Below are 15,245 nucleotides of genomic sequence, written 5' to 3' on the forward strand. Positions count from 1 at the left end.
TAATTCTTCTGATTCATTTCAGGTTTCAAGACTTGGCCTGAAATAGAAACATTGCCTCCCAGACAGGACATTTTTATAGAAGAAACATCTCAGGGAATAATAAAGAAAAAATCTATTAAGTATGGCCACTGGGACATCAACTTTGGAGAAGCTGTGGAATTTGAGAGCAGGATAGAACAGGAGCAAGAGAAGAAACCTCTTAGGCAGATGGTAGCCTCACATGAGAAAACCATCAGTGGAGGTGAAAACCATGCAAATCTTGAATTGGGGAAAGGCTTATTCATAAATACAATTCTTGTTAAACAACAGAGTGTTCCTATAGAAAACATACCCAATATGTATTATAGTTTGGGGAAAGATTTTAAGCAGAATTTTGATCTAATGAGATGCTTCCCAACTTACCTAGGAGAAAAACCTCATATCTGTAATGAATGTGGGAAGAGCTTCAACCAGAGTATTTACCTTATTGAACACCAGAGAATTCATACTGGTGAGAAACCCTACAAGTGTAATGAGTGTGGGAAAACCTTCAGCCACAGATCATCCCTTCTTGCCCATCAGAGAATTCATACTGGAGAGAAACCTTACAAATGTAATGAATGTGAGAAAGCATTTAGCAGCAGTTCAACGCTTATCAAACATCTGCGAGTGCATACTGGAGAGAAACCCTATCGATGCAGAGAATGTGGTAAAGCCTTTAGCCAGTGTTCAACCCTCACTGTACATCAGAGAATTCATACTGGAGAGAAACTCTATAAATGTGGTGAATGTGATAAGGCCTTCAATTGTAGAGCAAAACTTCATAGACATCAAAGAATCCATACAGGTGAGAAACCCTATAAATGTAATGAATGTGGGAAAGGTTACAGCCAGTTTACATCCCTAGCTGAGCATCAGAGACTTCATACTGGAGAACAACTGTGTAAATGTTTGGAATGTGGGAGAACTTTCACACGCATATCAACCCTTATTGAACATCAGCGAATACATACTGGACAAAAACCCTACCAATGTAATGAATGTGGGAAAACCTTCAACCAGTATTCATCCTTTAATGAGCATCGGAAAATTCATACTGGTGAAAAACTTTATACATGTGGAGAATGTGGGAAAGCCTTTGGTTGCAAATCCAACCTTTATAGGCATCAGAGAATTCACACTGGAGAGAAGCCCTATCAGTGTAATCAGTGTGGAAAAGCTTTCAGCCAGTATTCATTCCTAACTGAACATGAGAGAATCCATACTGGAGAGAAACTCTATAAATGTATGGAATGTGGGAAAGCCTACAGTTACAGATCAAACCTTTGCAGACACAAAAAAGTTCACAATAAAGAAAAACTCTATAAATGGAAGGAATATGGGAAACCTTTCATCTACAGCTCCTCTCTTACTCAGTATCAGAGATTTCTGAGAGGAGATAAGCCCCCTGAGGTTTAATTAATCTCTCAAATAAGCCAAGACTTCTCACTGGAGAATAAGCAGGATAATAGTAAGTGGGACATAAACATATTAATAGGCTAAGTCTTTTTTCTTCTGTAGGAAATATGCTAGTTAGCACTAAGTAATGGTAAAACTGATCAGTGAAAATATGAATAGCACTGACTTGTCAAATTTGAGAACCATAAATTCTAAGGTTTCTAAAAATCTGTAAATTTTTTTAAATCACAGAAAAAAATGTAAAAGGCCTAACTTTTTAAAAATGGCATGAAAAATAGTTGAATATAGTTTTCTCTCATTAGACTGTATCCCCTTTCTAAGAGTAGGCTTCAATATGTGAATTTTCTTTTAAAAATAGTCATCGACTTGTTAATGATGTTAATAAGTGGGGAGCCTTATTTTCTACAATAGCAGGTCAACATAAGCTGTCCTTTTCATAAGAAGCTAAAGATAGAAATTCTTTAAATTTATTTCTTCACATGGAAAAATAAAGCTTTTTATGAGCTGCATCTCATCAAGTTATATATATAATATACATGTGTACACATATGCACATACAGAGTTTTAGAAGATATATTTTTTTCAGAAGCCCTTGATGATTAAAATGCAGTTTTATTAACTTTGAATTTAGTTTTTTAAATTAAAATTTTGCCCAAGGGGAGACTCTCTTCCTTTTACTTTCTGTATTATTTCTTAATTTGATATGGTTCTATATAACTGAATAGAGTCTTATTTAGTATTATAAAAGGTGGAGTAAAATGAAGCAGGTGGAAAGACTGTCATGCCAATATTTTATCTGTGTACAAGATATATGTTTAACAGAATCATAGACTATATATCTGGCAGCTTATTAGAGCCAGGAGAGATTTTAGTTTAATTGATTATAGTCTTTCATTTTTACCAGTAAAGAATCTGAGGTTGGTGGGCAGAGTCAAGACTAGAGTCTAGGTCTTCAGCTCTGGTCTTCTATGAAAATTACTGGTTAATTTCTAACCTCGAGTCCTAAGAGTACTTTTTGTCTTGTAACCTGTTTAGACACAATTGTAGTAATTTAATCATTTATCTTTTTATCTTTGAGGGTTTCCCCTGACTTTAATCTTAATAATTTACTTATTTACAATCATACTCATTTTTGTTATGAGTTCCTAGTTATACCTGCTATCACAATAACTGTACTTAAATCCTCAAACCTGGCTGAGGTCCAGATGGTGTAACTGCTTTTTGGGGTTTCACATAGAAGGTTGCCTTTTTTATTACACATCGTTTAGGAATTCTTTTGTATAAAGTTATATATGAATATTTTATCATTAAGCATTCTATTCATCACTTTAACATTTTAAATTCCCTGGGCTTATTTCTTCCAGTTTTATATTTGACTTTTACAATTGTTATCATTTTAAAAATTGTTCTAATACAGTTAGCTAGACTCTTCTGTCTGAGAAGGGTTTTAGAATTAAACTCAAGCATTCAGCATAGAATATTTCTTAATTGATTTGTTTTAGCTCATCAGAAGTATCATTTTATGTACTATTTAAGTATATTTACAAGGAAAATGAGGCTTTTAAACAGATCTCAATATTTAACATTGTACCCAATAGCATGCTGACTACCTAAATTTTGTTTTCTAAATGCCATTCCACACTAAAAGAAACCAGAGCTCCTTGGAGAAATGGCTGATTCCGTGTTTGGAGCAGGGGAAGTGTAAAGTGTACCTGGAATATCTTAGCAAAAACAATATAGCATTCAGAGACTGATGACTTGTTGTGAAAAGGACACAGGAGCCAATTTGAAGGTGCTCCCACCAGCCAAACTTCGGACAACTTAAAAATCAAAAAGATTACTAGAGGTGGGAAAAGGGGAAAGGAGTTAGGGAGTAATTGGGTAATGGACACAAAGAATAATTACATATCATAATAATGAACATGCTAATAATACCAATTTGGTCATCACATATTGTACACAAATACTGATAGTCAACTTTGTACCCCATAAGTATGTATAATCAATTTTGCTTCAATAATAAATAAATAGAAAATTTTAAAAATCTCTCTAATTGGTTATAACACACTAAGAAGGAAAAAAGGCCTATAGTGATGAAAAATAGAGAAAAAATAAGGCTCCTTATAAAATCATTTGAAGAATGCTATCTTAAATGTGCATGGAATGATAAATTTAAAAAGTCACAATTTTATAACCCTCAGTATAATTAAGTCTCACAAATCAATGGATGGTTAATCCCATGAGGTGAAAAAAAAAATGTTAATGAACACTACATGGTGTCTAAAGATTATAGATACCAATTGCAAAAGAAAGATTTGCCTTTAATGAGATCTGGCTGTCAAACAGTTTCACAACTTGTGGGACAAGTTGACATTAAGTGGCTATAAAAGGCGTGTGGGGAATATTTGGGGAAGTATGAATCTGGAATGCATACTAGATAATGTGTGTTTAATTTTGCTATAAGTGATAATTGTATTGAGGTTATGTAGGATAATGTCCTTATTCTTAGGAGGTGCATGCAGAAGTTTTTAAGTTTGAAAAGTCATGATGTCTGTAGCATATTTTTAAATAAGTATGGAAAAAATTAGTCAACTGTTGAATCTTTGTGGTAGAAATAGAGATGCTCAGTAGTAATCTTTCAAACTTTTCTGCGTGTTTAAATTTTTAATAAAAACTAAAGCAAAAAGTGATTGGATAATGTGATAAACATGAAGCTTCCAATCAGAATTCTCCCTCTATATTCTCAGAAAGTTCCTGTTTGAAGAGTTTATCCTCCAGAGATGTAATAATTGGAAATAAAATAACTTTGGGTTGGTACTGGTTCTACTTTAAATGGAGTAAGCACACTTCACCTTCTCTCTCCCACTAAATATAACTAATGCATGGGGAACCTGAAAGTAATAGCAGGCAGATTTGGGAAGGAAGTCAGAATTTGAAGTAACACCATTCTGGCACTCCCAGTCATTCCTGTAGTGAAGACAGTGGTGGTTGAGCAGACATCTAAACCTCTGAGAGAAGGGAACCCTTATCTCTGGTCAGAGAAACTGTGGGCCAATTGTGGATCAAAAGGGTTGGGAGAATTCCCATTGTTTTCTCTCACTCTCTTCCTGCTTCTTGGACCTGGAGGTGGATGTATCCATGAGGTGTGTAGCAGCGAGGAGAGCCTAAAGCCTTGGATTTCTGACCAGAATACCAGGAAAGAGGAAGTGGCTTCTGGGAGCTGGAAGGTGGCAGGGTGGTGACAGAGAAAAGGAAGCTCAAGAAAGTGATTTCATAAAGTTGTTTATGCAATCCTGGGCTCATCCCTGATCAGTACATGTATAGTCTAACTCTTAACAGGGTAGATCGTTACTCAGATCTGACACTGGCCATATGGGATAGATCGAAATAGCACTGCAAATACTTAGTAAACTGAACTGTCATTAGAACCACAGACTACAGGAGGTGAATTGGAACTGATGACCACAGTCTAACCAGGTGAACAGCCTACTGAAAAAAAAAAAAAAAAAATCAACATTTTCGAGAGGAATTAAATGCAGTCTCATAATATTCAAAATGCCCAGGATGCAATGCAGATTTACATGAAATACATAAGTCAGGAAAATTTCAACATTTTGTAAGGAAAAAGACAACAGACACTAACCCCAAGATTATGTTGGAATTATGAGATGATGATTACTACAATATTTCAAAAAGTTCTATTCCAGAAATGAATGGAAATGTCAAGTTTTTCAGCAGGAAAATAGATAATATTAAAAAAGGAACCAAATGGAAATTTTCGAACTAAAAAATACAACAAAAAAATTTACCAAAGAAATCTTTGGAAGGACTCAATAACATAATTGAGATGACAGAGAAAAGAGTCAGTAAACTTGAAGATGTATTGATACATATTATCCAAACTGAACAAGAAAGAAAGAATACACAATCATGTCAATTTATGCAGAAAAATAATTTGACAAAATTAAATACCCACTCATAATAAAAACTCAGAAAATTTAGAAATAAAAACTTAACCTAATGAAGGGCATCTACCAAAAACCTACAACTAACATACTTGGTGATGATCAAATGGATGCTGTTAAAAATCAGGAACAAGTCATGGATGTCCACTCAACACCCCTATTCAACATCATACTGGAAGTCCTTGCTAATGCATTCAAGCAAGAAAATGAAATAAAAGGCATTCAAGTTAGAAAGGAAGAAATAAAATGGTCTCTATTTACAGATGACATGATTGTCCTAAGGAATATTCCAATGAATATCCCAGGGAATTAACAAAAATCCTCTTAGAACTAATGAGTTTAGCAAGGTCACAAGATATAAGATCAACATGCAAAAATTAATCTATGTATCTATGTATGTACTATCAATGAACAATTGACAAGTGAGTTTAAGATACTCCATTTGTAATTTTTATAAAGAAATACATAGATATAAATCTAGCAAACATATAGGATTTCTATAAAATGATGACATCAAAGAAGACCTAAATAAACAGAGACATACCATGTTTACAGATTAGAAGACAATATAGTTAAAATGTCATTTCTTATCATTTAATCTACAGATTTAACTCAATTCCAATAAAAATTTCAGTAGCATTTTTTGTAAATATAGACAAGCTTGTTCTAAAATTTACGTAGAAAGGCAAAGAAGTAGTAGCCAAAATAATTTTGAGAAAGCAGAATAAAGTTAAAGGACTCAAACTACTCAACTTAAAAGTCCTATAACAAAGCTACAGTAATAAAGACACTGTGGTACTGGTGAAGGGATAGATATGTACTTCAGTGGAACAAAGAGTCCAGAAATAGACTGGTGGTTTTTAAATTATATCCTGAAATTTTTTTGATATGCTTTCCTCCAAGAGATGAAGCTTAATACCCTGCCTTTGAGTGTAGGATGGACTTAGTGACTCACTTCTAATAAATAGAATTTGGTGGAAGTGATGGTGTGTCACTTAAAACATTTGGCTATAAAAAACTGTGGCTTCTGTATTGTGCTTGTGCTCTCTCAGATCACTTGTTCTTTGGGAGGCCAGCTGCCATATCACTAGGACACTAGGACAGCCAATGGAGAGTTCCATGTGATAAGTAACTGAAGCCCTTGGCCAACAGAGAGCAAGGAACTATGGTCTTCTAGCAATCATGTGAGTAGGCTTAGATGCGAATCCTCCCTCACTTGAATCTTCAAATAAGACTGTAGCCACAGCCAACAGCTTGCCTGCAATCTCACGTGAGACCTTGAGTCAGAAACTCCCAGCCAAACCACAAAACTGGCCATCAGAAACTGGGTTGGTAAATGTTGTTTTAACCTGCAAAGTTTGGGGGTAATTTATTAGGCAGCAATAGATAACTAATACAGACTTTGGTACTTGGAGGTAGGCTACTGCCATAATTAAAATCTAGAATGTGGAAGTGGTTTTGGAACTGGGCAGTGGGTGTTAAGCTAGGTAGAAATGTGCTGATAAAAACCTAAAGTGCTTTGAAGAAATTATTTATGGAAGCTTTATGGTCTTTAACAAGGCTGTAGACAATGATTTGCAGAAAAGTGAGATAAATGTTACTGGAAACTAGAGGGAGGAAGATCTTGTCATGTAGTGGCAGACTGTTCAGCAACACTGTCACCTTCAGTAACACGGAAAGTAAAACGTGTCTAATATAATCTCACTAAGGAGACTTCCAAGCAGAGTGTGGTAGGTGCCATCTGGCTGCATGCTTATAGTAAAACATGAAGAGCGATATAAACTATAGGAAATATTGTTTAAAAAAAAGGAAGCAGGACTTGGTGGTTTTGGAGATTCTCAGGCTCACCAAGACAACAGTGTGCTAAAACTAAGATACCACTTCCTAGCAAAGTTCAAATTTAGGGTACTACCTTGAAAACACCCTCCAATGATGAGGCTCAGCTATAATCAAAAAGAGATAATAAAAAGTATTGACAAGGATGGGGAAAAATTTGAACCCTCATGCACTGCTGGTGGGAGTATAAAATGGTGTAGCCTCTTTAGAAAACAGACTGAAATTTTCTTAAAAGGATAACTATAGAGTTACTATATGACTCAGCAATTCCACTTCTAGTTTATACTCAAGAGAAGTGAAAACACATCCTTACAAAAACTTGTACATGAATGTTCATAGTAGCATTATTCATAATAGTCAAAAAGTAGAAACAAACCAATGTTCATCAACTGATGAATAAATAAGATGTAGCATATTAGTATAATGGAATATTATTTAGCAATATAAAGAAATAAAGTACTGGTAAGTGCTACAGTATGGACCAACCTTGAAAACATTGTGCTAAGTGAAGGAAGCCAGTTAACAAAGGACCACATATGGTATGGTTCCATGTGTATGTGATGTTCAGAATGGGCAAATCTATAGAGACAGAAAGTAGATTAGTGGTTGCCAAGGGCTTGGGAGTTTGGGGAAAATGTGGGGTGACTGCTAATGAATAGAATTTCTTTGTGGAGTGACAAAAATGTTCTAAAATTGATATAATTGTTGCACAACTGAATATAATAAAAAGCATTGGTTTGTACACTTTAAATGGGTGAACTGTATGGCATGTGAATTCTGTCTCAATAAAGTTGTAAAAAATCTATTATGAATGCTTATTTGTTAATGCTGATATGTAATGAATTTTATGTATTTCATCTTTGAAAATGTTCTTTCACAGTGGTGGGCATTGCCAAATACTGTTATCAGTCCATGAGCATATGATTTTAACTGAGCATATTCATTGCTTGGAAGGTATTTATAGAATTTTATTAGATTCTTCTGGTATTTTCTTTTTAGCACATCATTACATTACAGATGCATCACTTCCAATTGAAGGGTTAGATGGATGCTCCTCAATTGTACTGTTTTTAAGTGGATTTTGAAATATGGAAATTTTTTTGCATTTTTACTGAGATCTAAAAAATGCTGCTGGAACTGGTGTTTGTGCTCAGAATCTATATGTTTGGAAAATATGTGGCAATGAAGATTTCACTTCTTGTTTTAAACTTTGGTAGTATGGGAAGTATATAAAACACCTTGACATTACTTGTGATTCTTTTATTATCATTGAAATGACTTTACAGCAGAATAAGTTTTGCATATTTTCAATCTATGTGTTTATAAGTAAATGGTTTTTTTGTAGACATATAGTTGGGCATTGTTTTTTATCTACTCTGACAGTCTCTGTATTTTAATTGGTATATTTAGACCATTCCAATTGAAAGTGATTATTGGTATCACTGAATTAATATCTACCATGTTCATAATAGTTAGCTATTCATTGCACTTGTTCTTTATTTCTTATTTTATTTCCCCCTTTTTCTGCCTTCTCTGATTTTAACTGAGCATTTTATATGACTCCATTTTCTCTGCTCTCAGAGTATCAGTTACACTTCTTCAAAAATTTTTTTAGTTGTCCTATAGTTTGCGATATACATTTATAACTAAGGTGTGTCTACTTTCATGTAATACTATACTGCTTCATAGGTAGTGCAGGAATCTTAAAACAGATTGCTCCCAATTCTTCTTTCCTATCCCTTATAATATTGCTGTCGTTTTTTTTCATTTACCCACATGCTATAATCACTCATTGTCACTCTTATTACTTTGGACAAATAGTTATCTAACAGATCAATTATGAATAAGAAAAATATTTTCTTTTACTTTCATTTATTCCTTCTCAAATACTCTTCCTTTCATTGTGTAGATATGTTTCTGACCTATATCATTTTCCTTTTCTCTAAAGAACTTTTAACATTTCTTGCAAGGCACGTGTACTGGCGACAAATAGCCTAAGTTTTTGTTTGTCTGGAGAAGTCTTTATTTCTCCTTCAATTTTAAAGAATAGTTTTACTGGTGGATACAGAATTCCAGGATGGTGGGTTTTTTCTTTCAGCACTTTATCTACTTCACACTACTCTTCTTGCTTTCATGGTTTCTGGTGAGAAGTCTGCTAGAATTCTTAATGTTCCTCTATAAGTAAGGTGCCGTTTCCCTCCAGCACCTTTCAAGATTTTTCTTTTTCATTGGTTTTCTGCCGTTTGAATATAATGTGCCTAGGCATAGATATTTTTGTTATTCATCCTGCTTGTTCTCTGAGTTTCCTTGCTCTGTGATTTGGTGTCTGTCATTTGATTTTGGAAAAATTCTTATCCATCATTACTTCAAATATTTCTTCTGCTCCATTCTTTTCCTATTCTCCTGGTATTCTTATTATGCATGTATTATTCCATTTGTAATTGCCCCACAGGTCTTGGGGGAGAGAACAGGATCTTCTGTTCTCTCTCTCTCTGTGTACATATATTTTAATTTTTGGGCAAACTCCTAGGTATAGGGTTGCTAGGTCATGTGGAAAGTGAATGATTAACTTTATAGGAGGCTGCCAAGTAGTTTGTCCAAGTGGTTGTTCCATTTTGCATTGTCAGGAGAAGTCTGTGAGAGCTCGTTCCCATTGCTCCACATCCTTAGCAGCACTTGCATTGTCAAGGTTATTTGTTTTGCTTATTGGTTTTTCATTTTAATTGTAACAATAGGTTGGCTATGTTATATCACTGTGATTTTAAAAAGCATTTCTCTAATAACTAATGATTTTTTTTTTTTTTTTTTTGCTGAGAAAAAGATTTTTTATTTATTTTTTTTTTTAATTTTATTTTGTCGATATACATCGTGGCTGATTATTGCTCCCCATCACCAAAACCTCCCTCCCTTCTCCCTCCCCCCCTCCCCCCCAACAATGTCCTTTCTGTTTGCTTGTCATATCAACTTCAAATAATTGTGGTTGTTATATCTTCTCCCCCCCCCCCCGGTTTGTGTGCGTGTGTGTGTGTGTGTGTGTGAATTTATATATTAATTTTTAGCTCCCACCAATAAGTGAGAACATGTGGTATTTCTCTTTCTGTGCCTGACTTGTTTCACTTAATATAATTCTCTCAAGGTCCATCCATGTTGTTGCAAATGGCAGTATTTCATTCGTTTTTATAGCTGAGTAGTATTCCATTGTGTAGATGTACCACATTTTCCGTATCCACTCATCCGATGATGGGCATTTGGGCTGGTATAACTAATGATTTTGATCAACTTTCTGTTCGTATTTGCCATCCGTACATCATCTTTAGTGAAGTGTCTTACCCATTTTGGGAATTCTTTGTTTGATGCTGAGACCTAAGAGTTATATAGTCTGTAAACAAGTCTCTCATCAAATAAGTGATTTGCAAATATCACAGTTATGTGACTTTGCTTTCATTTTTTAATAGTGTCTTTTAGTAAAGCAAAATTAATACTACTGCATTCAGATACAAATATATCTGAATATATAAGTCATGAAATATATGTATTCCAAAGAGCATTTCATAGTAACTGATAATAAGCATCCTTTGTAATGCTTCAGATTACTAAAACAAAAATGTAATGTGCCATGTAGGGCTGATATTAGAAGTCCATTAATCTTTTTATTTTATAGATCATATTTAAGAAATCTTTGCCTAACCCAATGATATAAAGATTGTCTCCTATAGTTCTTGAAGTTTTACAATTATATGTTTTACATTTAAGTCTATGATACACTTGAGTTAATTTTTGTATAAGGTGTGAGGTATGGGCTAAAGCTTTTTTTCTTTTTCTATTTGCTTTATTGTTTTTAGTTTAGTTTGTATATTCCCCTGAATATTTGCAACTTATTCAGCCAAAAACTCAAGGAGAACCTTGCAAATTTCTGAAGCTACTTCTATGAAGTTACCTTTTATTCTTGTGTAATTTGCACCACAAATTTCAGACAACTCAGCAGCCCCAAACTTTGCTTTATGTCTTTTCTATTCAGCAATACTTTTGTTTTCTGGTTGGGCTCCCTTTCTCTTAACCATGGTCTGCAAAGTGCCTCCAAGTGGAAAGCTGGGGTATTGAGGGCTCACCTTTTTTCCCTTTACTCAGGGATTACAGTTCTGTGTTACCTGTTGTTCATCATCTGGAGAAATATTTTTTCTAGATGAATGGTTTCTTTCTCTTGGAAAGTCTAGTCTAGTAACAGTTTCTCAATCATGGATGGTCGTGTACCTGCACAGAAATAATCCTTAAATCTCGATTTTGATAAATGTTATTAAGGAAAATTACAGAATATCATGAAAGCATTGAATATAGATGTGTATCGACTCCAGAGCATGGTATGAGGTCAGAATGTGCTTCCTTGAGAAACAGGCCTTGTTCCAGGAAGAACAGGAAGAAAGAAGAGTACATAAGAAAGCCCTGCTCCTTTTTTTTTTCTTTTTTAATTCTTTTTTCTCTTTGCATTTAGTTTCTATTGTCATATCTTCAAGCTCATTGATTCTTTCCTTGACCCTGTCCAGTCTGCTGAGGAGCCCATCAAAGGCTTTCTCCATTTCTGTTACAGTGTTTTTTATTTCCAGCATTTTAAAAAAATTTTTTTAGTTTCCTTCTCTCTGCTTCTATTACCTAGCAATTCTTGCGTGTAGTCTACTTTTTCAATTAGAGCCCTTAATAATCATTGTTATTTGAAATTCCCTATCTGATAACTCCAAAATCTGTGTCATACCTGAGTCTGATTCAGATGCTTGCATTGTCTCTTTAGGCTGTGTTCTTTCTTGCCTTTTAGCATGCTGTGTAATATTTTGTTGAAAGCTGAACATGATGTATCTGGTAATAGGAATTGAGGTAGACAGGCTTTTAGTGTCAGCTTTCACATTAGTCTTTAGGAGCTGGGCTGTAGCCGCAGGTGCTGGCAGCTTCAGTTTCCTCCAGTTTGTGTGTGGTTTTATTTTGCTTTTTAATTTCTGTGTTGTCTTTGGGTTCCCTAAGAATTCCTTCTTAAATAGAGTCTGAGAAAAGTTCCTTCTTAAAGAGAATCTTGCAGCTCTCTCAGTTGTAATCCACTGTCATTATTCTGAAGTCCTATTGATGTGGTGGTAAGGTGTTGAAAAGAGGAAGCATTCTATAATCTTATGATTAAATCTCAGGTTTTTAGGGAGATTGAGTCCCTGGGCTCAGAAGCATTTCTTAGCCATTTTTCCCTGTCCCTAGAGAAGAGGCTGGAAAAGGCTGGAGTTATCTAATTGTCCTTCCTCCATGTCATAAAAGGTTTTGGTAAAGGATTGCTTTTGAGGGCAAGCCTTTGTTTCAGAGAACACTCTGGGAATATTCCAAAATAGTAACTTTCCCCCTAAGCATATTTCAAAGTGGCTAGTTTTCCCCTCCCTCTGCCAGAAGCACAAGGGGATTTTTCTCCTATCTTCACTGTCAGAACCTGGTAGGGTTCCTGGGGGTAAAACCCCCTAAGATTGTGGCCCCAGTCTTACCATCAAGCCAGTCCATGCTCTGCCGCCAGCAATTTGGCAGATACCATTTAAATATTTCTTCCAGTTACTGCCTCCAGAAGCTTCTGCTCCCTGTAAGCTGATCTTGGCTGTGATTCTCTGTATTCACCTGTCTCTCCAGTTTTCAGAGTGGCAATGTGTCCTGTGACCTCAATGATGAGATGAATCTAAAAAGAATCACTGGTTTTCAGTTTGCTCAGCTTTTCGCTTGTGAAGATGTGAGTGATGACTCAATCTCCTTACATGTTTCTAAGTGGAAACTGGAAGTCTCTCTCCTTAGCTTTTTGTCCAGCTACCTGAAGGTTTGGAAAGGGAGTAGGTAGATGAGGAAGACTGATTAGTCTGCACCTCTTTCCATCAACTTCTCCTTGTGATTGGGCTTAAATGCCTATATACTGCTATACACAGCTGACCTCATCTAGCCTGGGCTGTTGCTAATAACTTCTGGGTAAATGTGGCAGACATTGATTATCCCAAAGCAATGTATGGGAGGGAAAAAAGTGAAAGTTATAAACTGTCCCCCAACATTATCTTCTCATTGTGGTGTCTGGCTGTTCCACACCCCAGAGTTTTATAAAAAGTAAAACAAAAAACCAAAACATCCTTCTCCCACAAGCACACTTGTGCCAGTTCAAAACAGCCTTCTCAGGTGTTCTTATAGTATTGATATTGACTCATCATATCAATAATCCCACCTCATTTTTGTAGGCTCTCCAGAGTCATTGTTGGGATAAAGTTGGAAACTCATGCTCATTTGCCATCTTGTCTGGAAACCAGTAATTTAAAGTTAAACTTCTGGGCTGGCCAGTTAGCTTAGTTGGTTAGAGCACATACCAGCCAACCACCAAAAAAATAAAATAATAAAATTAAACTTCCTTGATTTCTGGGAGTAAACTTAACTTAGTGTAATACATCACCTTTTTATCCACATCTGGCTATGTTTTACTGATACTGGGGTTAGGATTTTTGCATCAGTGCAATTTTCTTGTGCTTTTCCCTTCTGGTTCTTATCTGATGTTGGTATTAGAGTTATCATAACTTCATGGAATAAGTTGAACAGTGATTCTTTTTTCCCCTCTATGATCTAGAAGCATTTGTATAACATTAGAATTATTTGCTTCGTGAATATTTGGTAGCACTTGTCTATAAACCATCTGAACCTGGTATTTTCTTTGTGGAAATACTTTAATTACAAATCAATTCCATTTATGATTATAATTCTAATCAGGTTTTCTATTTCTCCTTGTGTACATTTTGATAAATTTTGTTTTTCTCAGAGTTTGTTCACTTATTTTCAATTTTTTGGCATTAATTTGTTTATGTTATTTATAGCCAAATATTTATTAACCTAACTACTCTTTTTTTTTCTGACTACTCTTTTAATAGTTAAATTCTGCTTTTTATTCCTGAAATTGTTCACTTACACCTTCTATCTTTTATTTTTCATCAATATTACCAGAAGTTTGTAAATACTGAATCAACTTTGGCTTTGTAAATCCTTCCTTTGTAAGCTGTTTTCTTTGATTAAATTCAATTTCTAATTTGATTACATGTAGTTAAGTTACTTTAAGTATTAAATTATTTCAATTTATTATGCTTCCTTAATTGCATAATATATTATCAGTTTTCATAAATTTTTTATGTGTGTTTGAATAGAATGTGAGTTGTTCAATCGTTGGGGGAACAGAGATCAAGTTTATTTATTAATCAAGTTTATTTATTGTACTATTCAAATCTTCCATATATTATTGATTTTTTTTCCTGCTGATCTATCAATTACTGAGAGACTTGTTAAACATTCTCCTTAGGATAGAAGCTTTGTCAATTTCTCCTTGAGGTTATGCAACTTTTGATATTAACCAAAAACTTTTATATCTTTATAATATCCATATGATAGCCCTTCTCTGTCCAGTAATGGTTTTTGGCTGAAAGTCAGAAGCTAATGCCTACATAGAATTATGGTCATTTATATACAAAAATTTTAGTTTAAATTGTTTTAGGAATAAGGAAGGAATTTTCATATTTGTGTGCTTTGCTAAGAATTTAAAGGCCTTGAGTTCTGTTCTCTTTCACCACTAAAACCTTGTGTTAGCCCAATTCCAATAGTTAGAAATAGACAACCCTGTATTAAAAGTCAGTAATACAGGTTCCAAAATTTTTAGATTAGGTAATTTGTGCCAAATATCCTGCTGAAAACAACTAAAAAGACTGAGCAAGAAAAACAAAACTCTTGAAAATATCAAATAGCTGAAGGGATAGTTAGAAATCCTCAGCCAACCTCAGGGAGAGGGATGAGAATACAGAGAGGAGAACCATAGCCACTAGAAAACTTAAACAACACTATCGGCCAATTTGACCTAACTGATATCTATGGTACACTCTAGCCAACAACAACAGAATACACATCATTTTCAAACACACATGAGCCAGGGATAGACCATATGCTAGGCCATTACTCAATACATTTAAAAGGATTGAAATA

General features: G+C 34.7%; 1 protein-coding gene across 1 annotated transcript in view; it reads left to right on the forward strand.

Moving 5' to 3' along the window:
• The window catches only part of ZNF354C (zinc finger protein 354C), a 34,068-nt gene extending 32,389 nt beyond the window's left edge, over positions 1 to 1,679 (forward strand). The window contains exon 10 of the mRNA XM_063087687.1: positions 23 to 1,679. Within this exon, the coding sequence (XP_062943757.1) occupies positions 23 to 1,437 (1,415 nt within the window). The 3' untranslated portion in view covers positions 1,438 to 1,679. The remainder of the gene's footprint in view (positions 1 to 22) is intronic.
• Positions 1,680 to 15,245: the final 13,566 nt, after the last annotated feature.

Source organism: Cynocephalus volans, chromosome 2 (assembly GCF_027409185.1).
Source record: "Cynocephalus volans isolate mCynVol1 chromosome 2, mCynVol1.pri, whole genome shotgun sequence".
Taxonomy (NCBI): domain Eukaryota; kingdom Metazoa; phylum Chordata; class Mammalia; order Dermoptera; family Cynocephalidae; genus Cynocephalus; species Cynocephalus volans.